General features: G+C 46.1%; 1 protein-coding gene across 3 annotated transcripts; it reads right to left on the bottom strand.

Moving 5' to 3' along the window:
* Positions 1-993: 993 nt before the first annotated feature.
* LOC125459602 (oxidative stress-induced growth inhibitor 1-like) lies at positions 994-22069 on the bottom strand. Of its 3 annotated transcripts, none has more exons than XM_048546184.2 (6): positions 21945-22069; positions 14420-14544; positions 9454-9590; positions 7452-7643; positions 5132-5223; positions 994-2782 (listed from the first exon to the last, which is right to left on the bottom strand). In XM_048546184.2, exons 2-6 carry the CDS (start codon positions 14478-14480, stop codon positions 1759-1761), a joined length of 1506 nt encoding a protein of 501 aa, XP_048402141.1. In that variant the 5' UTR covers positions 14481-14544; positions 21945-22069; the 3' UTR covers positions 994-1758. The 3 variants fall into 3 exon arrangements, with proteins under 3 accessions (XP_048402141.1, XP_048402140.1, XP_059507550.1); XM_048546183.2 differs by lacking the exon at positions 21945-22069 and adding an exon at positions 19848-19969; XM_059651567.1 differs by lacking the exons at positions 9454-9590; positions 14420-14544; positions 21945-22069 and adding an exon at positions 8015-8348.
* Between the last annotated feature and the right edge of the window lie 593 nt (positions 22070-22662).

Genomic DNA, 22662 nt, shown 5'->3' with positions numbered 1-22662 from the left:
TAGAATAAGTTGCCACAGGAAGTTGTAGAAAGCTACAGGTACAACATTGAAAATACATTTGGACAGGTACATGAATAGGAAAGCTTCAGAGGGCTATGGGCCAAATGCAGGCAAATGGGACTGGATTAATTTAGAATAACTGGTCAGCGTGGACAGGTTGGTCCAAAGGGTCTGTTTCCACACTGTCTGACTCTATAAGGGAGGGTTTTAACCTATTTTAGTTTGGCTAGTCAGTCAGCTGCTTCCTCCTCAAACTGCCTCCCCTGCCCTTTCTGGCTTGTCAATTATTATTAAGAAGTACCTTCTGACCTTATTGAATAAAGCTTTTAATGACGATTAATTGAACACATCCATGTCATCACCCAAGAGATCCTGCTGATCCTTCAGTGGTCCCCATTCCTTTGTTAATTCTCCTTGAATTTACAACAATTTGAAGGCCATCAGGAAGCCTTACTAAACATCACTATGTTTCTCACTTTCTGCTACCTGCATGCATCCTCACCCACTCCTGGAAGTGTTTGATAGGAACAGTATCAAGGGAAATTTATTTTCAGTTTAAAGCAGTACAGGCAGCTCCATGTACAGGACCCTGTCCTGGGAGTGTTTGATGGGGGACAGCGCAGATGAAAATTATATTCTGTATCTAACCCCATCCTGTGCCTGTCCTGGGAGTGTTTGATGAGAAGATATATCTTGTCCATGCTGTGCCTGAAAAGTATTCCATTTGCCTGCACTGACACACTTATGAGGTAGGTGTGACATCGCACAATACTGTAAAATGACGTGACATAAGTTGACTAGCCATCGGTCACCTCTCCCACTTGCTTCAATGGGATTGAAAGCAGAAGGTGTTTAATCACTAAAGTGGAGAGAGAAAATTCAGCAGCTGTATTTCTTACCAATAGTGTAAGAATACAATATTTCTTATCAATCTCACGGTCACATTTTTCACAAAAATTAGGAGACTGTGGGTTGCAATGCAAAATACCACTTTATTAAAATATCTTAATCTTTACAAACTGTGGGTGTTAGAAAAAGAAGTTATTTTCCAGAATTAACTTGCTTTACACCTGAGTCAGGGTATAAGGATTCAAGTTAGATCAATAATTTCTGGTACTGCACGTGGTGTCCTACAGTCTATACCACACAATAAGATCACCCTACAGTCTGCAGCTATCCCTGCATGGTTCAGGATCCTCGGGTGTCCTTTGGGATTCCATGGGTTATGTCTGGAATTCCCTGGGCATCTCCCCAGGCTGTGTGTCTTGGAAGGTCCCCCCCGCCCCCGACCCCCCAAGTCTGCTTCCCACTTCCAGGGTTTCCATATCGGATTCCCAGCTAACCAGAAATGCAGGAATGGGCTTTTGCTTTCTCGTTCGTAATTTCTCCCGGGAGTGAGAGGGTTGGCAATGCCCTTAAATGTTGAGTTATACTGAGTTGCAAACCTGAAATGGATTTGCTTAGCAAGTGATAGAGGTTGACTTGATGCCAAGGCTACCTACTATGCTGCCCATAACCCAACAGATGGTGCTCACTTGGTCACTGAGTTACCTGTCTCGGCCTCAGTACCCCCCCCCCCCGAACTGGGCATAGCTTCATGCCAGCCTGGACTCTGAGGCAATTTGAGCCTTGCGCCCATGCTCTGGAAGGGGCTGTAAACATGGCGAACATGAAAGGGTGCTTCTGGATGGTAACCCTGCCTACATTGCCCTCGACAATTTACCCGCATGCACAGCTTGTGTGCTGGTACCCACAACGTCAGCTGATCAGGAGCTGCTGGTCAGTATGAAACTGAGCATCCTGTCGCTCCTTGTGGAGTGTCCTCACCACAGCCAGGGCCCCTCCTTGTAGGAAACGTACGAAGTGATCACCCACCAGTGGGCCCAGGGCATAAAGTCCCCGTTCCTGGATGCACTCGTAAGTGTAGCAATCCACGTCGAGTGGGTTACGTTTGCTGTTAACGGGGAGCTCTGTGTTGACAGCCAGGGGCCTTCCGCAATCGGGCAGGAAGGTCAAGTTGGGATTCGAGCCAATCAGGATGAAGGCCTTGGAGACATTGAACGTCTTCTTCTCTGATGTCAGGTCTTCGATGATGCACTTCCTGTCTGGGGTGAAAGCCAGCACGCGGTGTTGGGGGAGGCTGAGGTACCCTTCGTAGGGTCCTGTGGTGGTGCAGGACTGCTGGGTCATCATCTGGTGGACCTTGTGATACTCTGGGTACATGACTTTGGGAAGCTGGTTGAAGATCAGCCCTGGGTCATTGACCCCTCTGCGGAACACATGGATCACCGAGGCGTTACCGTGGTGAGCGGCGATGACGGCGTCTGCAGCAGTTAGGCCACCTCCGACGATCAGAATGGGGTCAGAGTTCAGCCCCATCTCCCGCTCCTCCAGGGCTCTTTCCAGTTCTGACGTTGTGTGGTGAACAAACGGAAGATCCTCCCCGTCGACACCAAGCCGGGCGGGGCTGTCATACATGCCTGTTGCCAAGACGACCTTCTCTGCCAAGATGCAGAAAGCCTTTTCCGAGCCGTCCTCTGAACTGCTGGAACCGCTCACCTCAAAGAGGCTGGCGCTGGTGGGTGGCCTCAAGCCTTGAGCTCCCGCTGGATTATCCGTGCTCACATTGACCTGGTTTTCCGCAATGGAATCCAGGCTAACCCTCCTCACCGAAGTCACAACAGTGCCGCATAGAAAGTGGCCCTGCAGTCCCTTGGCCCTGGCATAGTGCTGGTAATAGCTGGCGATATCGGACGTCATGGCGCGGTCATTCCGAAGGCACCTGGAAGACAATTACACTGTCAGAGACCTGGGGAAGATGGGGGTAGGGGTTGAGAGTGTCAGAGAGTGAGCGAGACAGAGTACAGTGACCATTCAGTGTAGACAAGGTCTGCACCTAGAACTTGCAGACCACCCCACCTCATCCCCAGGAACCGTCAGGAACATCCTTCCTGCATCTAAACTGCCCAGTCATAGAACATAGAACAGTGCAGGCCCTTCGGACCACAATGTTGTGCCAACCCAATATCCTACTAAGATCAATCTACCCTGCATGCCCTGCATTTTACTATCCTCCATGTGCCTATCCAAGAGTCGCTTAAAAGTCTCGAAAGTATCTGACTCCACTATCACTGCCGGCAGTGCATTCCACCCACCCACCAGTCTCTGTGTAAAGAAACTACCTCTGACATCTCCCCTATATCTTCCTCCTGTCAGAATTTATAGGCTTCCAAGAGAACGCCCCAATTCTTCTGAACTCAAGTAAATAAAGTCCTAACCAATCAATTCTCTCCTCCTGTGTCGGTCCTGTCATCCCGGAAATCAATCCGGTAAACGTCTGTCACGCTTCCTCCACTGCCAGGACATCCTTCCTTTAAGGAGACCAAAACTGGGCACAATAATCCAGGCGTGGTCTCATCAAATCCCTGTTCAATTGGAGCAAGACACCCCTGCTCCTGTACTAAAACCTCCTCTCACTCTGAAGGCCAACATAGCATTTGCTTTCTTCACTGCTGGCCATTAGTGCATGCTTACTTTCTGCGACTGGTGCACAAGGACACCCAGGTTTCATTGCAATTCCCCCAGCCCCTCACCACTGTCACCATTCAGGCAGAGAGTTCCAGCCCCCAACTAATCTCCGGGTGAAAACAAGAAATGCTTTCACATGCCCTTTGAAGCCACCTCCCAAATGCTTTAAATCTGTGCTCTCTCAGCCACTGATATGCCTGCTAAGGAAAGCCCAGCCAACGATGTCCAAGTCCTATACAGTGAATCAAAAAATTAGGCTCCATGCTTTTCCAGTCCCATTTTCCATCTTGAATTAAAAGTAAGATTCACCACGTTGTGAGCTTCCCAGTGCTCAACTGTGAAATGTATAGACCAGGAGTTTCTAGCAGCACGTTAACATATGGGTCGAGGGGACCATCCTTAGGATCTTGACTAAACGTGGAGCAGGTACAGCCAACAATCAGGAAGGCCAATGGATTGCGATCCTTTATCATGAGAGGATTTTCACACAAAAGTAAGAATGCTTTAGTTATAGGCAACATTGGTGAGACCACATCCTGATTACCATGCATAGTTTTGGTCTCTTGATTTAAGGATGAGAGTGCATTGGAGGTAGCTCAGAGGAGATTTACTCGATTGATACTTGGAATGAGCAATACTTGGGGTGGTGCGGTGGTTAGAGCTGCTGCCTCACAGGACTGGGGACGGGTGACTGTCTGTGTGGAGTTTGCACATTCTCCCCGTGTCTACAAGGGTTTGCTCCAGTTTCCTCACATAGTCTAAGGATGTGCTGGTGGACTGGCCATGCTATATTGCCCGTACTTGTAGATTAGGTGGATCAGCGATGGGAAATGCAGGATTATAGGATGGGGCTAGGCGTGGCGTGGACCTGATGGGCCAAATGGCCTGCCCCCACACTGTAGGGATTCTACGAGTGGGTTGTCTTCTGAGGATAGATCAGACAGTTTCCTTTGCAGCTTAGAACAGTGAGGCAGGACTAAATTGAAACATACAAGATTATGAATGGCCTTAATAGGGGGATAATGAAAAGGAAGTTTCCTCTCGAGGGTAAGCTGAAGTATATTTTTCTTTTAAAAGACAGAGGTGATTAGATTCTTGACAGACAGGAGAATCAAAAATCGTTGAGGAGAGGTGTGAATGTGGAATTTGGAACACAAATTGATCGACCATGAATTTAATGAATGGTGCATTAGGCTCGGAGGGCCAAAGGGCCAGCTACTGCTCTTAAATAGCGTGTGATGACCTGTGTCCAACTACACACCATCCTTGTCCACTTTTACTCTAATGAGGACAATCCCTGGTCAAAGGAGTGATTGTTCAAAGGCATTAATCCCCCAGCTAGGTCTTCTCCATTGGAGTGGGGAGCAGGGAGAATGGGTGGTCTGCATGGAACTGAATGAACTGACTAAGTACATCTCCCCACCCTGGCTTGGTGTCAGAGATCTATTCAGGGACCTATAAGTATCCAGGATTGTTCCTCTGTTACAGGTCCCAGTCAAGCCTGAGAAACCATTCGGTTGAATGATTTACCAGACAGGAGCAGTGAGTCAATTTGTTCGGGACACCACAGCTCAAAAGTGGACAAACACAGGAAAGCATATACCTTCGCTTGAGTCTCATCCAGTCCCTGAAGGGAAGGTCAGGGAGCTCCATCCAGTCGCCGAGACTGAGGGTAAACATGGCTCCTTCGATCGACTGTCAGGGCAGAAGAATGAGGAAACATTAGTCCTCAACGCCATCCAGGAAATTCCACACAATTAGTCAAAGCATTTCAAACAAACCCAGTGTGGAGTCACTGAATACTGCAATGTAACTGTAATCATCCTGGAATCATCCTGGAACATAAAGCACATCCTACTCCACAACACCACACTGTGTTCTTTCCTGGGCTGCTGTTCATCTTCTTAAAGCCCTTAGCTTGTTTCCTCTACTATCGTCTCCAACACGAAACGTCAGCTTTCCTGCTCCTCCGACGCTGCCTGGCCTGCTACGCTCCTCCAGCTCCATACTGTGTTATCCCTGGTTCCAGCATCGGGAGTTCTTACTATCTCTTAGAAGTAAAAGCTGTTCTTGATCGTCTTTGCAACTTAGGTTAAGATCAGCTGACACTTGCTTCCCTCTCCCTGAGGCCAGAGGGTCAAGCTTTATCTTAGTGTTCGTTCCTGCTCGAACCCTGCTTCGACTCCATGCCCTAAAATCTAATCCAATTGACTTGAGACACCTACGACTCCTTTAAACACGGGCGGGTCTGTTGCTTAAATACATGACGAGATTGTCAGTCAGGACTGAACGGTCCAGGATTTGTTATCCAAGGGTCTGGAATCCCTGCTGTGAAGGGAGAGGGGGTGAATAGCCAGGTTTAACACTGCGCCCGAGAAGGAAGATTTCCCCAATCCAGCTGCCCTAACCTCCCAGTGCTCGGCACCTCTCTCCCAGCCTGCAATCAAATCTCGCCCCTGCGGATGACTCCTCACTTTGCAACCTGCTGAGCTCCTGTCTCCTCTCGAGGCTGCAGCATGCCCCTGCGGACTGCCTATCGCTATCCTGATTGGAATGGAATCCAGCTGGGAAACATCGATAACATCAATGCCAACCACTTTCTGGCGTCTGGAACTCAAGGATGAACGAGGGATTCAGAGTCTGTGTTCTGCAATGCAATTCAGATTGATCACTTTGGCAAACAAACAGTCTGTTCGAATCCACCGTTCTACCTGAAGACATAGGGAAGGTACTATTAAACTATACACAGCCTACATAAATCATAGCAGTTGACTGCTTAAGAGTGCTGTGCACAGTTTTGGGCTTCACACTTTAAAGAGTGCTTTTAACCAAGAGTGCAGTGCAGCTTCAGTAGAATGAAGAAATCTCAGAAAAAAAGTGACTAGATACTTTTCAAGGAGGAGTTAGACTTAGCTTTAGGATTTATTGTCATGTGAACTCGAGGTCAGGGTACAAGAGCACAGTGAAAAGTGTACAATGTCACCACACGCCGTGCCATTTCAGGTACAAAGTACCTTGGCACAACATCTTACAGAAATGGAAAAATAAAGACATAAGTTAAAAAGTTCAGCACTACAGATTACTTTTCTAGGTTTATGCAAAGAAAAGAAATAAAGTTAAAGTGGCCAACATTACATCCTTTCAACAAGCCTTAGGCCTGCAGATGCTCCAAAGTGGGCTTTCCCCAAGTTAGATATAGTTCTCAAAGCTAAAGGGATCAAAGAATATATGGGGAAAGCAGGAACAAGGGACTGATTTGGATAATCAGCCTTGATTGTATTAAATGACACAGCAGGCTAGAAGAGCTGAATGACCTACTCATTTTCCTATTTTCTACGTCTATGTTTCTGTTTGTTCCTCTTTACGTTTGAACAATTCACGTTGTGGGACAATAAAACATACACGAGCTACAAACTGCAGAAGAATGAGGGTGAAGTGCAAAAACATGGGTTGTTTCCAGCAACTAGGAAATTAAATGAAATGATTTAAATCACCTGTCGTTAGAGGGAGATGGCTGATGGTGGTTTAAGTGGACGGTCACCACATCTCAGGCAACAGGAGAGATTGAGAAGTGATAAGTTCATGGTAACCTCAGCCAGTGCAGGAACTGAACCCACGCTGTTGGCATCAGTCTGCATCGCAAACTGGTCACGTCAAACAGATAAATAGACAGGTGTGTGAAGGGAAAGAGGATACACTGAAAGGAAATGGGAAAAAGCTGAGTGACATGATTGGAGCCTGTTCTTATGCAGAAGGTTGGCTCTGACAGTTTGTTCAGGGCAAAGGGCTTGTTTCCATGTTGTAAATTATACACGGCATGTGATAAGGTGTTGTATCGAGACAAGCTTAGCCTATTAGTAAAGAGATGGCTTGGAAAGCAATATAGTTGTGAATAGGCTTCATTAGTTGAGTTCCATACTTACATGCCAAGCCCCTCCCAGTGGGCCCTTGCCCAGGACCAGGTGAGGAATGTAATGGTTAGGCTCTCGTCTCCAGGTGAGCACTGATTCCATGGACACACCAAAATCGGCATTGGGACGCAGGAGGGAATCGAACAGAACAGCTACCGGATTGTGGGATCGTCCTTCCAGCCCTTCAGACAAGTGCTCCAAATCCTACCGAGATCAGGGCAGAACAGAGAGTAGACTAAGATACATCCATGGACCAGCCTTCAAACCTCTAAAATCTCTCATCCCTGTTGACAGGAAGTCCACCAGATAACTGATATCCCACCTCCAAGCCTCTAAAACTTTCCACTCTTAGCTCCTTCATCACCTTCTTCCTTATCAACATTAAAATCAGTGTTATTCTAATAATCCCTGCTTTTGTTCCACCTAAGCTTGAATATCTGGATCCAGATACACTCCTCCCACTCTGTGGTGAGACAAAGATTCACAGGCTGGGGCTCCTCTTTGAACTCACTCTCACAAAACAGTGCACGAGGACAGGAACTCTGCAACGGACACTAAAGAGTAAATGTGCTTACCAGTCACCAAGTCATGCGGTTCCAACCAGTCTGTGCCGAACAAGATCCCAAACTACACTAGCCCCAGCTGCCGGCTCCTGCCCATATCCCTCCAAACCGTTCTTATTCATGCACTTATGCAAATGTCTTTTAAACATTGTAACTGTAACTGTACCTACATCCACCACTTCCTCAGGAAGTTCAATCCACACGTGAACAAACCTCCGTGTAAAAAAAATTGCCTTTCATGTTTTTTTTTAAGTCTCTTTCACCTTAAAAATATGTCCCCTGGCTTTGAAATTGCCCATTCTAAGGAAAAGACACTACTATTAACCTCATGATTTTACTATTGTCTATAAGGTCACCTCTCCACATGCTAAGGTCCAGTGGAAAAAAAAAAGTCCCAGCCTATCCAGCCCTTCTTTGTAACTCAAACCTTCCATACCCGGCAACATCCCGGTAAATCTCTTCTGAACCTGCTCCAGCTTAATAATCCCCTTCCTATAACAGGGCGACCTGAACTGGATGCAGTACTCCAGGAGAGACCTCACCAACGTCCTGTACAACCTCAACTTGACTTCCCAACGCCCAAACTCAGAAAGGACTAAGCAATAAAGGCAAGCTTGACATTGGAACAAAAGGCCTTAAGTTACCAGCTGACCCAGGAGCCTCGGATATAAAGGATTATGCTAATCACAAAGAAATGCACCTCCTGTTTCTTAACAACTGGAGCAAGACCTCAACAGAATCTTCTCCAACTACAGAGCTTTATAAATGTATCATACCATCCTTGGAGGAGAGAAAGAATAACTATGTGGGTAAGTACGCCATGAGGTCCCAGGCTTGGTTTGTTGTGTTTATTAGCAAACCTGGTCAACTGTTCAGGGATGTGATTAAACACCTCTGGAGTAAAGGCGACTTGAACCCAGGCCTCCTGGCTCAGAGGTATGGACACTGCCACAGTGCCACAATGGCCTCACATTGTTTTATCATCAATTGTCTTTAGCAGGCAGTTCTAACCTTCTACCACTTGTGTGTATGCAGACATGCCAGGTCTCCACTATTTCTCACTTTTTACTGTATAGAAGGTACCTTACTGTATCTAACTGTTTCTGATATTGAAAACAATTTGCTAATCCTACTTATTAATCTATCAATGTCTCTTTGCAATGTCATACTGCACACAACACTGCCTATGTTTGGATTATCAATAAATTTGGATACGAGATTTTCTACCCAACACCCAATCCATAAGTTAAATGAATAACTGAAGCCACAACACAGATGCCTCAGAACTACGAGTCATATTCTGTCAATTTGAGTATCAACTCGTCACGCAAGATTCAATTCTATCAACGTCTAGTTCAGAACACTGTCAAGAAATGAGAATGAGAATGAGAATGAGATTGTGAGATTTGCTGACACTTGTTCTGCTGGTCCACCATCCTGCCAAACATTACCTGTTCTATGATGGAGATCCCCAGATTCTGTTGCAGTTTCCTTTGAAGAATGGGATTGGGATGGATTGAGGATTCTTTGAAGTAAGGCCGATACCCGGACAAAAGGTAGGAGAGACAAATGGCAGAGGGTCCGTTCCCTGTTTCGAAACAACAACGATGAACAGTTGTGAGCTCACTTTTTAATGATACCCATGAGACAATAGATCGAGATTATTGCCTCACTGTTCACCTGCTGACTGAAGTACGGGAGGTGAATCAAAATCTATATATTCCAAAGCAAAAGATGTTTTCATTTGTAGGACACGAAGACACAATCTTAGAGTAAAGGGAGGACCTTTTAGAATGGAGATAAGGAGAAACTTGTTCAGCCAGAGAGTGGTGAATCTATGGAATTCACTGCTACAAGAGGCTGTGGAGGTCAGATCATTGAGTACGTTTAAGACTGAGAGATAGACAGGTTCTTGATTATCAAGGGGATCAAGGGTTACAGGGAGAAAGCAGGAGAATGGGGTTGAGGAACTTATCAGCCATGATTGAATGGGGAAGCAGATTCAATGGGCCAAATGGCCTAATTTCTGCTCCTATGTTTTATGGTCATATGGACACCATACAATGACAGGTTAATGGCAGTGTGGGCTTGTAAAGTGTGTGCAGCTTATTGTTTTGACCCAGGGCCAAACAATTTACACAGGAGGTGGTGGCATAGTGCTAATCCTATTGGACTAGAATCTAAAACCCAGACTAATGCCCTGAAGTCATGAGTTTGAATTTCATCATGGCAGACGTTGGAAAATGATTCCAATTTTAAAATATCCCAATGAAAATCTGGAACAATGGTTTCATTGTTAGTCTTTGTAAAATCCTTTCAGGAAGGAAATCTGTCATCCTTACCTGCTCTGATATGCACATGACTTCAGACCCACAGCAGTAAAGGTTACCCTTCAACAGCCCTCTGGGCAATTAGAGCTGGGCCAGTGATGCTCACATCCATGAACAATAAAAATTGATTGGAACCACATCCTCCTCACATCCACTTGTGCCATTCACCAAAGTGCAATGGCAACAGTGCGATCATTTCTTTCCTCAAGGATGGCTCAGTGCACTGCTGCTTCATAGTACCAAGGACCTAGGTTCGAATCCGGCCTCAGGAGGCAGCCTGTGTGGAGTTTGCATTTTCACCCCACAGGTTTCCTCCCACAGTCCAAAAATGTGCAGGGTAGTTGGCCTGACCATGCTATATTGTCCATACTGTCCAGGCATGTGCAGATTGGGTGGGCTGACCATGTTAAATTGTCCCTTCATGTGCAGGCTGGGTGGGTCATTTGTGGGAAATGTGAGATTATAGGGATAAGGTAGGGGGCTGAGTCTGGGTGGGATGGTCTTCAGAGGATCAGCGTGGACTGAATGGGTCAAATGGCCTGCTTCCACACTATTGGGATAGTATGAGTGCATGAACAATTGATTTCTATACTGATTACAAATATGTTTATCTCAGCTTTGAATACTGTGCTTCTGTTAACCTGCCCGAGTAGCTTGCTGCATCAGCTGGAATTGTAATTTTCATTCACATGTAGAACTTTTCGTATATTACATGGTGCAGGGTGCTTCACAGGAGTGTAATTAAAATGTAACACAACTGCATAAGGTACGCAGATCACTGAAGAGGCAGAACGAGTGGTGAGAGTGCAAGCGAGACAGAAAAACCTTAATAAAGCTTACAGCATTCTCAGCTTTATTAATGGGGCATAGAGTACAAGAGCAAGGAGGGGATATTGAACTCGTACAAGGCACTTGTTTAGATCTCAGCAGGAGTATGGTGTACGGTTGTGGTACCACATTATAGGAAGGATGTGAATGCATTAGAGCCAGTGCAGAAGTGATTCACAGGAGTGGTTTGAGTCATGAGACACTCCAATCATAGAGTCATGACGGCACAGAAACAGACCCTTTGGTCCAAGCCATCCATAATTCCAAACTAACTCCCATCTGTCTGCGATAACAAGGTGTACAGCTGGATGAACACAGCAGGCCAAGCAGCATCAGAGGAGCAGGAAGGCTGATGTTTTGGGCCTAGACTCTTCTTCAAAAAAAAATTCTGTCTGCACTTGGCCCACATCCCTCCAAACATTTCACTTCATGTACTTACCTAAATGTCTTTGAAATATTGTAACTGTACCCATATCCACCACTTCCTCAGGAAGTTCATTCCACACACAAACTATTCTCTGCGTTTAAAACAAAAGCCCCCATGTATTTTTTTAAAATCTTTCTCCTCTCACCTTAAAAATATGTCCCCCAGATGAGAAACACACCACCCTAGGGTAAAGACACCTGTTGCTCACATCTTATTTATGCCCCTCATGATTTTATAAACCTTTACAAGGTCATCCCTCAACCTCCTATGCTCCAGTGACAGAAGTCCCAGTTTTTTCCAGCCTCTCCTGGTCACTTAAATCCTCTATTACCGGCAATATCCTGGTAAATCTCTTATGAACCCTCTCCAGCTTAATAATATCCTTCCTGTAACAAAGCGACTAGAACTGGACACAGTAAATTCCAAACAAGCCTCACCAATGCAGTGTACAACCACAGCATATGATGATATGGTTGAAGAATTTCGGACTGTTCTCCCTGGAGGGAAGGTTGCTAAGAGGAGATCTGATAGAGGTTTTCAGAATTAAGAGCAGATTGGGTAGCGTGGTAGGGCAAAACTGTTTCTAATTGTAAAAGAAACAAGGACGAGAGGGCATAGATTTAAAGTGACACACTAATGAAGCTCGGGCTGTGTGAATAAAGAACTTTCACACAGCGAGTAGTGAAGGTTTGGAATACACTGCCTGGAAACGTGGTGAAGGAAGGTCCATTTGGGACATTCTAGAGGGCATTGGATGGTTTGGTCATAATGAAGTGCATGAATGAGGGGAAAAAGACAGGACATTGGCGCTTGGGTAATGGAGCCAGACTGGATGATGGGCTGAATGGCCTCCTTTTCCTATAATAATTCTTTGATTCTGAATCATCAGCTACTTAGGGTACAGCAGAAAGGGGTTGATGGGAAACTGGAGGCTACCATCCTCATCCAGTGTAGTGTGGGTCACCTGGCTATTCCACCATGGAAGCCATAGTTTCAGAGTTTGAATCTATGCACTCTGCCAAACTACTGTGCAATGGCGGGGGAGTGGGCGTGGGGGATGTGTCAAGATGTGATTTCAATCACTCACTGGAGCTGGGGTCACCCATGCTGTTGCTGGTTCAGGCCAGTTCACTCCAGGCAAGCATTTAAATGGGCCATTGAATAAACACATGGATGATAACGGAATGGTGCAGGTTAGACGGGCTTCAGATCAGTTTCACAGGTCGGCGCAACATCGAGGGCCGAAGGGCCTGACCTGCACTGTAATATTCTGTGTTTCCAACTGTGGCTGCTCGACTACGTTGGCTGCGGACATGGCTCGAGTCATTTTTGAAAACAAAATAAATGTTTTCGGGCTCCACCGGGACGAGAGATGACATTCCTAAGGGAAAGTGGGGTTGCTAAGCAACTGCACAGAGACCAGATAAAGCTTTGTGAACATGAAAGGCCCACATTGTTGAACAGGTTCCAGCCGTCAATGTTTAACACGTCAACAGTTACTGGTACATTCTGTCTCTTCAAAGTCATTTTACATTTAACCCTTAAAGGACCAAGCTACCCTGGAAAGATCCAGAACATAAACCTCAAAAGTTGGAATCTCTCAAGTGCAGGCCAATGGTTGTTCGGCCCATCTAGTCCTCAATGCCCCTCCAAAAGAGCATCCCACCCAGACCCAGCCCGCTATCCTATGCCCTCAACCCTACATTTACCATGGCTAATTCACCTATCCCGCACATCCTTGGATACTCCTGCCAATCCATCTATCCTGCACATCTTTGGACTGTGGGAGGAAACCCACGCAGACACCGTCAGAATGTGCAAACTCCACACAGGCAGTCACCTGAGGGGGGAATCGAACCCAAGTCCCTGGCACTGTGAGGCAGTAATGCTAACCACCGAGTCACCATGGGTTTCACGAAAACCCTACAATTATTTGGGAAACAACTGCGGGGTGACACTGATTTGGTGTGTGGAAAACTGCATCTCCCTAGGTAAGAGAGGGAAAACAAAAATGGTCGGAATGGCCTCTTCTCATTCTAGTGTCATTTGATGCCACAGAGATAATGGGAGCTGCAGATGCTGGAGAATCCGAGATAACAAAGTGTGGAGGTGGATGAACACGGCAGGCCAAGCAGCATCTTAGCTGCTTGACCTGCTGTGTTCATCCAGCTCCACACTTTGTTATCATTTGATGCCACAGATCGCCAGCTCCCGCTGTGATGCCAAATCCAAAAGTGTAAGTAAGATATGAGGGTGTGGCATTTAAAGAAACACTTATCAACTGTACGCCTAGAGGGAGATCGTGGAGGCAGGGTCACATAGGCTTTTATACTGTGTATTTGAGGCCTAGTCTCCTCAGTCAGCCACACTCCCAGAAACTTTCCATCCAACTTGAACTGGTTAGGATTCTTAGTGAGTGGGAAGTCTGAACAAATGCTGGGACTTGGCTAAGACAGACACTTGGTGAGGCAGCAGTGTCGGCTGCAGGGAAGGCAGAAGACCGTAAGCAGGGAGAATAAAGTGAAGAAATACAGCTGACTGCATAGCAAGAGTTGTGGGTTTTAAAAGTTTCAAGACTTTCCAACATGAGGCGGTGACAGAGCTTTAGCTAAGAGGCCCAGAGAGAGAGAGAGACAGTGACAGTGAAAGAGAGAAAGAGAGAGAGAATGAAAAAGAGAGAATGAAAAAGAGAGAGAGGAAGAGACAGCTGGCAGAGAGAGAGACCGTGTGCGTCAGGATAACTGAGGAACACTGACACTGACCGTACGCATACAGGGAGAGATGAGGAAGGGGAGAGTCAGACTGACAAGATGGCTGGAGGTTGGAGCTTACCAATTACAACAACAGGGATGGGGCTGATTCCCAGTAACATGGATGATCCAGCTTCCTCCATTATCTTCACAAGTTCAGGCGTACATGTACAGTCACTGTTCTTTCTGGTAAGGCCTGCTTTATGCCTGCAACAACAGGTTAAATGTCACCACCAGGACAACATGGAATAAGAAAGCTTTCTGGGTTAACCCCTTACTGTATCAGCACCTGATGGGCCCCTCGCTTTATATCCAGTGTCAGATGCATACCTCGTTATACCCACCGTTTGATTAAGCCCTCACTGTAGCCCAGGGTCAGGATGTCCAAAGTAATCGGCTCAGTCGGGATTTGAAAACGTTCCCAGTTCGATTGCCTGCTCTTTCCCAGGTCAGTGAGGATCTAACTAAATGGGCTCACAGAGCACAGGGGCTGACTGAAAGATGACAGAGAGTGATTTGTGAATGCAGTCACAGGCCTGTCTGGGTTCAGTGACCATGCTTGCTGCTAATGGTGAGATACCACACACTTTGTTTTATTAAACAGAATTTGACATATCCATAGAATCCCTACAGTCTGAAAGCAGGCCATCTGGCTCATCCAGTCCGCACCAACTCTCTGACAAGCATCCTACCCAGACCCAACATCCCTCCCTCATGCCTGAAACCCTGCATTTTTTATCTCCCTTGGCAAACCCACCTAGCCTGCACTTCCCTGGACACTACAGGCAATTTGGCACGGCCAATCCACCCTAACCTGCACATCTTTGGACTGTGGGAGAAAACCCACACAGACACAGGGAGAGTGTACAAACTCCACACAGTCACCAGAGGGTGGAATCGAAGCTGGGTCCCTGGCGCTGTGAGGGAGCAGTGCTAACCACTGAGCCCTTTTTCCCTCTTTTTTTTTATTGAGAAGCTCTTTAACACATTGGTAATTAAAATAAGTCTTCTATGAGAAATTTTTCTGCCGATTCATTACAAAAATAGTCAATTAATGAACTCCTATCAGATCTAGATTCTGGAACCTGACTGACTGGTGTTTTGTGCCTTGCGTTTCTGCTCTTTTGCATTCAGGAAATAGAAATTGTGTGCAATTTGATGTGTCATTTCGCAACAATGGTAGGGAAACTCATTTGCAATTCATGCTGAGTTAGAAATTCATTTATTTTAGTTTTGAATTGCCGTAAACAGCCAAATGTGAGGCTGCTTGTCCTGTACATCCTCCATGCCATCATTACATGGGGCCCAATCTCCTGAAGATAAATCCTACAAGTATTTCCTGATCGTGAAAAAGGTAATTAAGCAAAATTCTAAAACTTATCCATTGTCACATCATTCAATCCTAGCCTACTGCCTTCCCATTAACAACTCTCTCTCCCACCAGCAAATGGGCAGACCATTGTTGTATGCAACTTTAAATCACCTCAGTCCAAGCTAAACGTATGTGTATGAGTCTCAATAGGACCGTAATCTTGCTGCTTTCTTGACAGTGCAAATGCATTTGCTGAGATGTAGGTCTGCAGAAAGCAATCTTTCGTGCAGTTGTGTACCTGACCCTGATAAGCAATGACTCTGCAGAATCAATACACAAAATGACATGAACACGTTACATCACGCACCCAACACTACTTGAGCAGATTGCTGTCAGGAAGTCTGGCAGGCAGACTGTGTACATTGTAAATAACTCCAACTCAGGTCAAACTTCAGCCCTGATTAACCACATCCTGGATGGCTCCAACCCAATAACACCACATCAGAAAATTCCATCCTGGATACCTCCATCCATTCTGGACAGCATCATCCCAGTAATTTCATAACAGTCCACTCCAACCCAGATACCTCCAGCCCACTTGGCTAGAGCTCGGACAGCTCCATCCCATATAGTTTCATATTGGATAGCTCTCCATCATTGAATAAAAACTCGATCCTGAATAACTTTATTCAGGTTAGCCCTTCCCAAATCAATCCATCCCCGTTTTGTGAGATAACTCCACACAGAATGGCTTCATCCTTGAGATCTCCAGATATTTCAATAGCTTACTGCACTCGGCATGTTGCTGTGGAACATGGCTTATAATGAAGTCTTCCTCACCCTCAGAAAATTCTAAAGCACTATTCAAACCTGTCATTCTCAAGATAACTGGGCCATTAGGCTGCGGAATGGCAGGTGGAGTTTAATTCAAATAAATATGAGGTGGTTTATTTTGTAAGACAAACCATGGTAGGTCTTACACAGTTATTTGGTGAGTGTTATTAAACAGAGAGACGTGGGGTGCAGGTACATAGTTCCTCGGAAGTGGCATTGCAGATAGGCAGGGTGGGGAAGGTGGCATTTGGCATGCTAGCCTCCATTGCTCACAGCGTTGAGTACAGGAGTTGGGATGTTAAGTTACAGCTGTACAAGACATTAATGACGCCACATTTTGTGTACTACATTGAAATCTGGTCACCCTGCTTTAGGAAGAATGTTACTCAACTCAAAAGGGTGCAGAGAAGATTTACAAGCATGTTAACAAGACCAGAAGGTTTAAGTTATCAGGAAAGGCTGGATAGGCTAGGACCTTTTTCCCTGCAATGTAGGAGGTCCAGGGAAGACCTTATGGGGGTTTATAAAATCTTGAGGGTACAGATAAGGTGAATAGCCAATGGTCTTTTCCCCAGAGTAGGAGTCCAAAACTAGAAGGCATAGGTTTAAGGTGAGGAGAAACATTTAAACAGACCTGAGGGGCAACTTTTTCCACACAGAAGGTGGTGTGTATTGCTGTGTATGTGGAGCCAGACAAGGTAAGAACAGCAGATTTCCTTCCCAAAAGGGCATCAGTGAAGCAAATGGGTTTTTGCAACCAACTGACTGCCTTCATGTCACTTGTAGCATGTTCTTCATTTGTAGGTTTTATGAACAGAATTGAGAAAATGGTGGGTTTTGAATGGTTTGGATTACTGGTCCAGCTATTTGTAACGTTAACACAGTCACATAGCCGTCCATTGACTATACCACCTGTCTCTACGGCTCCAACCCCCAGGAATATCCCTCAGTATCTTTTTGTCAGGTTAATGACTGTAAAAAGACATATTGTCATGGATACAAGTCGACACAAATATCAGGGATTCTGTCTATTACGGTCCACAAAACAATTCACTAGATTTCCGAAGTTGAGAGTCTTTAGAATTCACTTCCTCAAAAGCTGGTGAAACCTTTCATACCTTAAAAGACAGGAGTGGATAGATTCTTGATTACCAAGTGGATAATAAATTATCAGGGATATAAGGAATGCAGGATTGAGTTTAAAATCAGATCTGGTATCATCTTATTGAACGATTGAGGGGGATTGATGGGCCTAGCGGCTTCCTCTTGTTCCTTATTTATATGTTCACGTCTGAATTGGCTGGCTGAAGTATTCAGACTGTCTGTCTGGTGGCTGACCTCTGTACAAACGGGCAGGCAGTCAGTGGGAGGAGAGCCCTGGAGAAACTGGGAGATCCAGTGAGTACGATGGAAGGGATTGGGGTGAGAGAGGGGGATCTCGCTGATACAGACGCTCAAAGGCAAAGGGTATAAGCACTGCCCATTGACTTGACCAATGGGAATGTGGACAACAACAGTAGAACCTGGTACAGCAAGAGCAGCAGATGCTGAAGTCAGAGTCTTTCAGTGTGGAGCTGGAGGAACACAGCAGCATCAAAGGAGTGGAAATGCTGACGTTTCGGATCACGTCAGTTCAGAAGGGTTCCGATCCTTTCCTACTCTCCTACTCTGTTGATGTTGTCTGACCTGCTGTGTTCCTCCAGCTCCACTCTGTGTTAAACTGTAGAACCTGTCTTTGGCAGGCAGAGCCTCTGGTCTCGGATCTGTAGCCAAGTGGCCGAGAGAATGGAGACTCCCCTGAAAACACTGCCACTTCAAGTGAAATGACACAAAAATTGGTGGAGTTATGGATAGCGAGGAAGGATATCAAAGGATGCAGAGGAAATGGATCAGATGGAAAGTTGGGTGGAGAAATGGCAGATGGAGTTTAATCCAAACAAGTGTGAGGTGGTGTAATTTGGGAGGTCAAGTGCAAGAGGAAATGATACAGTAAATAGCAGGACCCTGAGCAGCATCGATATACAGAGGGATCTTGGGATGCAAGTTGCAAAAGTGACAAACCAAGTGGATAAGGTGGTAAAGAAGGCATGTTGTTCTTCATCAATCAGGGCAATGAGTATAAAAGTTAGCAAGTCATGTTGCAACTGCTTTAGAGTTCAGTCAGGGCATGTTTGGAGTATCACGTGCAGTTCTGGTCACCACATTATCATGAGGATGTGGAGGCTTTGGAGAGGGTGCAGATGATGTTCACTGGGATGTTGCCTGGATCGGAGTGAGTCAACCACAAGGAGAGGTTGGATAAGCTTTGGATTATTTTCACGAGAGCATTGGAGGCTGCGGGGCGACCTGATAGATGTATATAAAATTATGAAGGGCACGGTTAGGGTGGGGAGCCAGGATGGAAATACAACAGGTTTAAGGTGAGATGGGGAAAGGTTAAAGGAGATATGCGTAGAAAGTCCTTTTTTTTTAAAAACATGGAGGGTGATAGGTGCCTGGAATACGCTACTGGGGAGATGGCGGAAGCAGATACATTAGTAACATTTAAAAGGCATTTAGATAAACATGAGCAGGCAGGGACAAAAGGATACCAACCATATGCAGGCAAATGGGATTAGTTTAGAATAGGTCTGTGCATTGTGGGCGAAAGGGCCTGTTCCTGTACTGTATTGTTCTATGTTCTTAACCAGTGTCTTGTCTCTCATGTGGGGGAGACTCATTGAAGGCCTGATGAATTGTAAACAACCAGAAAATTGGTGGGTTTGAAGATGTAAGGTTAAATTACTCCTTTTAACTCCATCCAGACAACATTCGTAAAGGATGGCGAAGTGAAGGAAGTCAGCGTTGAGACCAATACTGACCTACTCCTTCCATCCACATGTCTCTGCGCAGCAACCAGTTATCAAAGGTAAAACAGAGTGAGGAAAAGAAAAATGGAACTCAGCACTTTGTTTACCAGGATACCTTCTGAGCCACAACAGAGCAGCAGGGAATGAGCTGGGAGATCCCTGGTTGCCAGGAGAACCAGTAATGGGGCTGTACGTCTAACACAAGCTACAAGAGTTTACATCGAGTTGGCTGAGTTTGGGTATGGTGCTCCAGTTGAGGTGCAGACGGCTGAATTGGTGTTTAGGGGGGGGGGGGGGGAGGAGGTGGTGTGGTACATGTTGGAACCTGTGTTAATATAGCGCCCACTGTCTCTACAGTGACTCGGCTCAAGAGAAGACAACGTGAGACCATCCGCCAAACGTAGGCACACGTGATAAATGAGCCCTTTGTGCTGAGGAATGAAAATAAGCAAAAACACTGCGGGGGAGACAGGATAATGACAGCCTAATTTTATGCAATCAAACGTCCAGCTTACCTGTTGGATCAGACACCAGGGAGAAAGCCGTTTTACACGGGAATGAGCTCTGTGAGGATAAAGACTCCCAGCAAACTGCACACTCTCCTGGGTGTTTCCTGATTAAATCAGTGGTTAAAAAGCCAGGGAGGAGCCTGAGCAAGAGGGAAGAAGCTGAGAGAGCGTGACTCAGCACGAACACCCTGGGAGGTCAGGGTGACTTGGCAGATTGAGAGGAAGGATCCAGGTTTGAGAGGGACAAGAGGATCACACACACTGCAGCGTGACCCCTTCACATGTTGACCTCACACTGACAGTGAGAGCGTGCTTACAGACTCAGCCAGATACAGTTTAATGCGAGACACACACTGCCTTTCTCACTCTCAGCGTCTGTGTTTCATATTTAGTGCTTCCCTAAAGTGTCTCTGTCTCTATTTCTGTCTGTAATTTTCTGTTTCTCTCTCTCTCTCTCTGTTTCTCTGTTAATCCCAATTACTCTGCCTTTATTCTACATCTCTATCTCAATCATCTGTGCCTAAGAAAGAAATTCCAATTACATTTCACTGGAGTTCTGTTTCCTTGTAATATCCCTCAGAGATTTGTTTGTGGTCTTTCTTGAATTCTTTGAGAGACTGATATTTCCCTTGGCATTCAGTGACATCCACTCCGTTCTCATTCTCTGGGCCAATGTGAACACGGTTTAAGGTTATTCATAAAATCATTCTAAGATTGCCCCAAAGGCAGGAACTGCCCACAGCCAAGTAATCCCTGGAACACGAGCCTCTGAGGTGGGAGGGAACAATATTTCCAAATTCCTATTTCTGGGCACTGCCGTATGTTGCCAAATAACTGAACAAACCACAGCATGGTACTAGACTCATCCAGAGTTTCAGTACCCGCTGGGGTCGGCAGTGCTGTCTCTCAAACACAACGGATATCAGAAAACCCAGGCCGGTCAATGACTGGGAAGACCCAGCGTTCCAAGAACATGGCATTGCAAAGTCCTGGATGTGAAGGGAAGAGAGAGGGTGTCAATCTGCCCCCTATATGGGATAGAATACAGAGGAAAAAAAAAATCAGATATACCACATTTAGTAAGAGGTGGGATATGAATGTAGTCCCTTTAAAGGGCCCTGGAGAGGGTGAGATGGCTAATGTGGCCCATTTAAGGGGCAGGGTGAACAATACAGCTGATGTGACTCTTTTTGAATGGGGGTAGTGTGAGGGGGAAGCACCCATTTAATACAGAGGACCATGAGTTCATGTAGTCCCAGGAGGACAAGGGTGGGGCCGGTGGAGCACCCCCTGTAGGGGAGAGTGGAGGTGCATGTGGTGCAACTGCCTGTGATCGCTCTCTGAATCAGAAGCTACTGGGTTCAAACCCCACTCCAGACAGCCCTACAATGTGAAGACCAAGCATATGGATTAATAAAGATTGGAGTTCCCGAATCCAGTTGAGGGGTGCTGCTCTCTGAGGGAAGGCAGCCTTAACTGTTTTATATCCTAACAACTGAACTGTGAACACGTCACAGTCTGTTAGACTGTACTAATCGTTGCAGCGTTTGCCAGTGCGGTCAGGAAACAGGACAAAAAAAATCGATACCCAGGGCCAAAAAAAACCTCACTCACCTCCCAGTCCAGTTTACAACAAGCCATGTTTATGTACAGGAAGTGTGTGCTTCCTGCTTCTGAGAGAACGTGGTTCTTTCTAAACCTCGTGTTTCATGGCGGAAAGTCTTTGAACCGAGATCCCCGAGAGGTTTTTTTATATTTAAAAAAATCAATTTCCAAGCACATCTGCTGACTGCATTTGGTAAGAATTGACTGGACGCTACTCCCCAGTTAATCTGCATTTCAACTCCCTGTGATAATCACAGACCATCTACACTTCCGACAGCAACCACGGGGTTAACCTTTCCTTTCAGGCTGTGAGATGATTTTTTTTTACAAAGAAGAGCGGCTCATCTGCACTGAGGGCAAGAGTGGGCGTGATAATGGAGCGATTTGTGTAAACTCAGGGCCTCGATGAGTCTCAGAATTAAATTCAGTTTGGGAAATGCAGATGGCTGGTGTCTCTGTAAATATCCTCTAAAGGAAGAGAAAAGTGACTCTCCTTACCCGCGTTCTGTCCGAGGCTCACACCAACACCACAAAGTGTCACTGAGCTGTGCCCCTGACGCTTCACGGATGGGAGGGCGAGACAGGGTGTGAATACCAGCGATGCCCAGACCTGCAGGACGAACAAGCGCAAGCAGAGAGACAACCAGCACTGAGCGACCCTGTCAATGAGTCATTTTAATGCAAAGGGAAGGGGACAGCTATTTTGGCGTTGTGGGGGGAGGGACAGGAGGGAGTTTGTGGAAGGTGGATTAAAGCGCAGAAAATAACTGCAACCCCCAATGTGCAGCTGCACATTCCTTTCATCTTTATCTCTCTTCCCCACCCCTTTTCTGCCAAACCCTCTTTTTTTGCCTTATCGCTTCCTCCCCATCCCAATCCTCCCCTTCCTCTGTTCTCTCTCCCTCACGTTTTCTCCCAGTCCCAATTTTGTCTCTCTCTTCCCCCCCCGCCCCGGAAAAATCCAGCCACCACGTGACATCAAAAAGCTCAGATTTCAGGGCCACTTAGAGGTGTGCAAACTGAAGACTATGTTTAGTGCATCTGAGCTGGGGGGCAGTTGACCATGAGACATCGGAGCTGGAGAAGGCCTTTCAAACCATCGAGTCTGCGCTGCCAGTCCATGGAATCATGGGCTGATCTGATAATCCTTAATTCCACTCTCCGACCTTTTCCTGATAAGCCTTGATCCCCTTATTGATTAAAAATCAGTCTCAGC

Source organism: Stegostoma tigrinum, chromosome 16 (assembly GCF_030684315.1).
Source record: "Stegostoma tigrinum isolate sSteTig4 chromosome 16, sSteTig4.hap1, whole genome shotgun sequence".
NCBI lineage: Eukaryota > Metazoa > Chordata > Chondrichthyes > Orectolobiformes > Stegostomatidae > Stegostoma > Stegostoma tigrinum.
The sequence above is the reverse complement of the archived record's forward strand: the minus strand, read 5'-3'. Positions and strand labels throughout refer to the sequence as shown.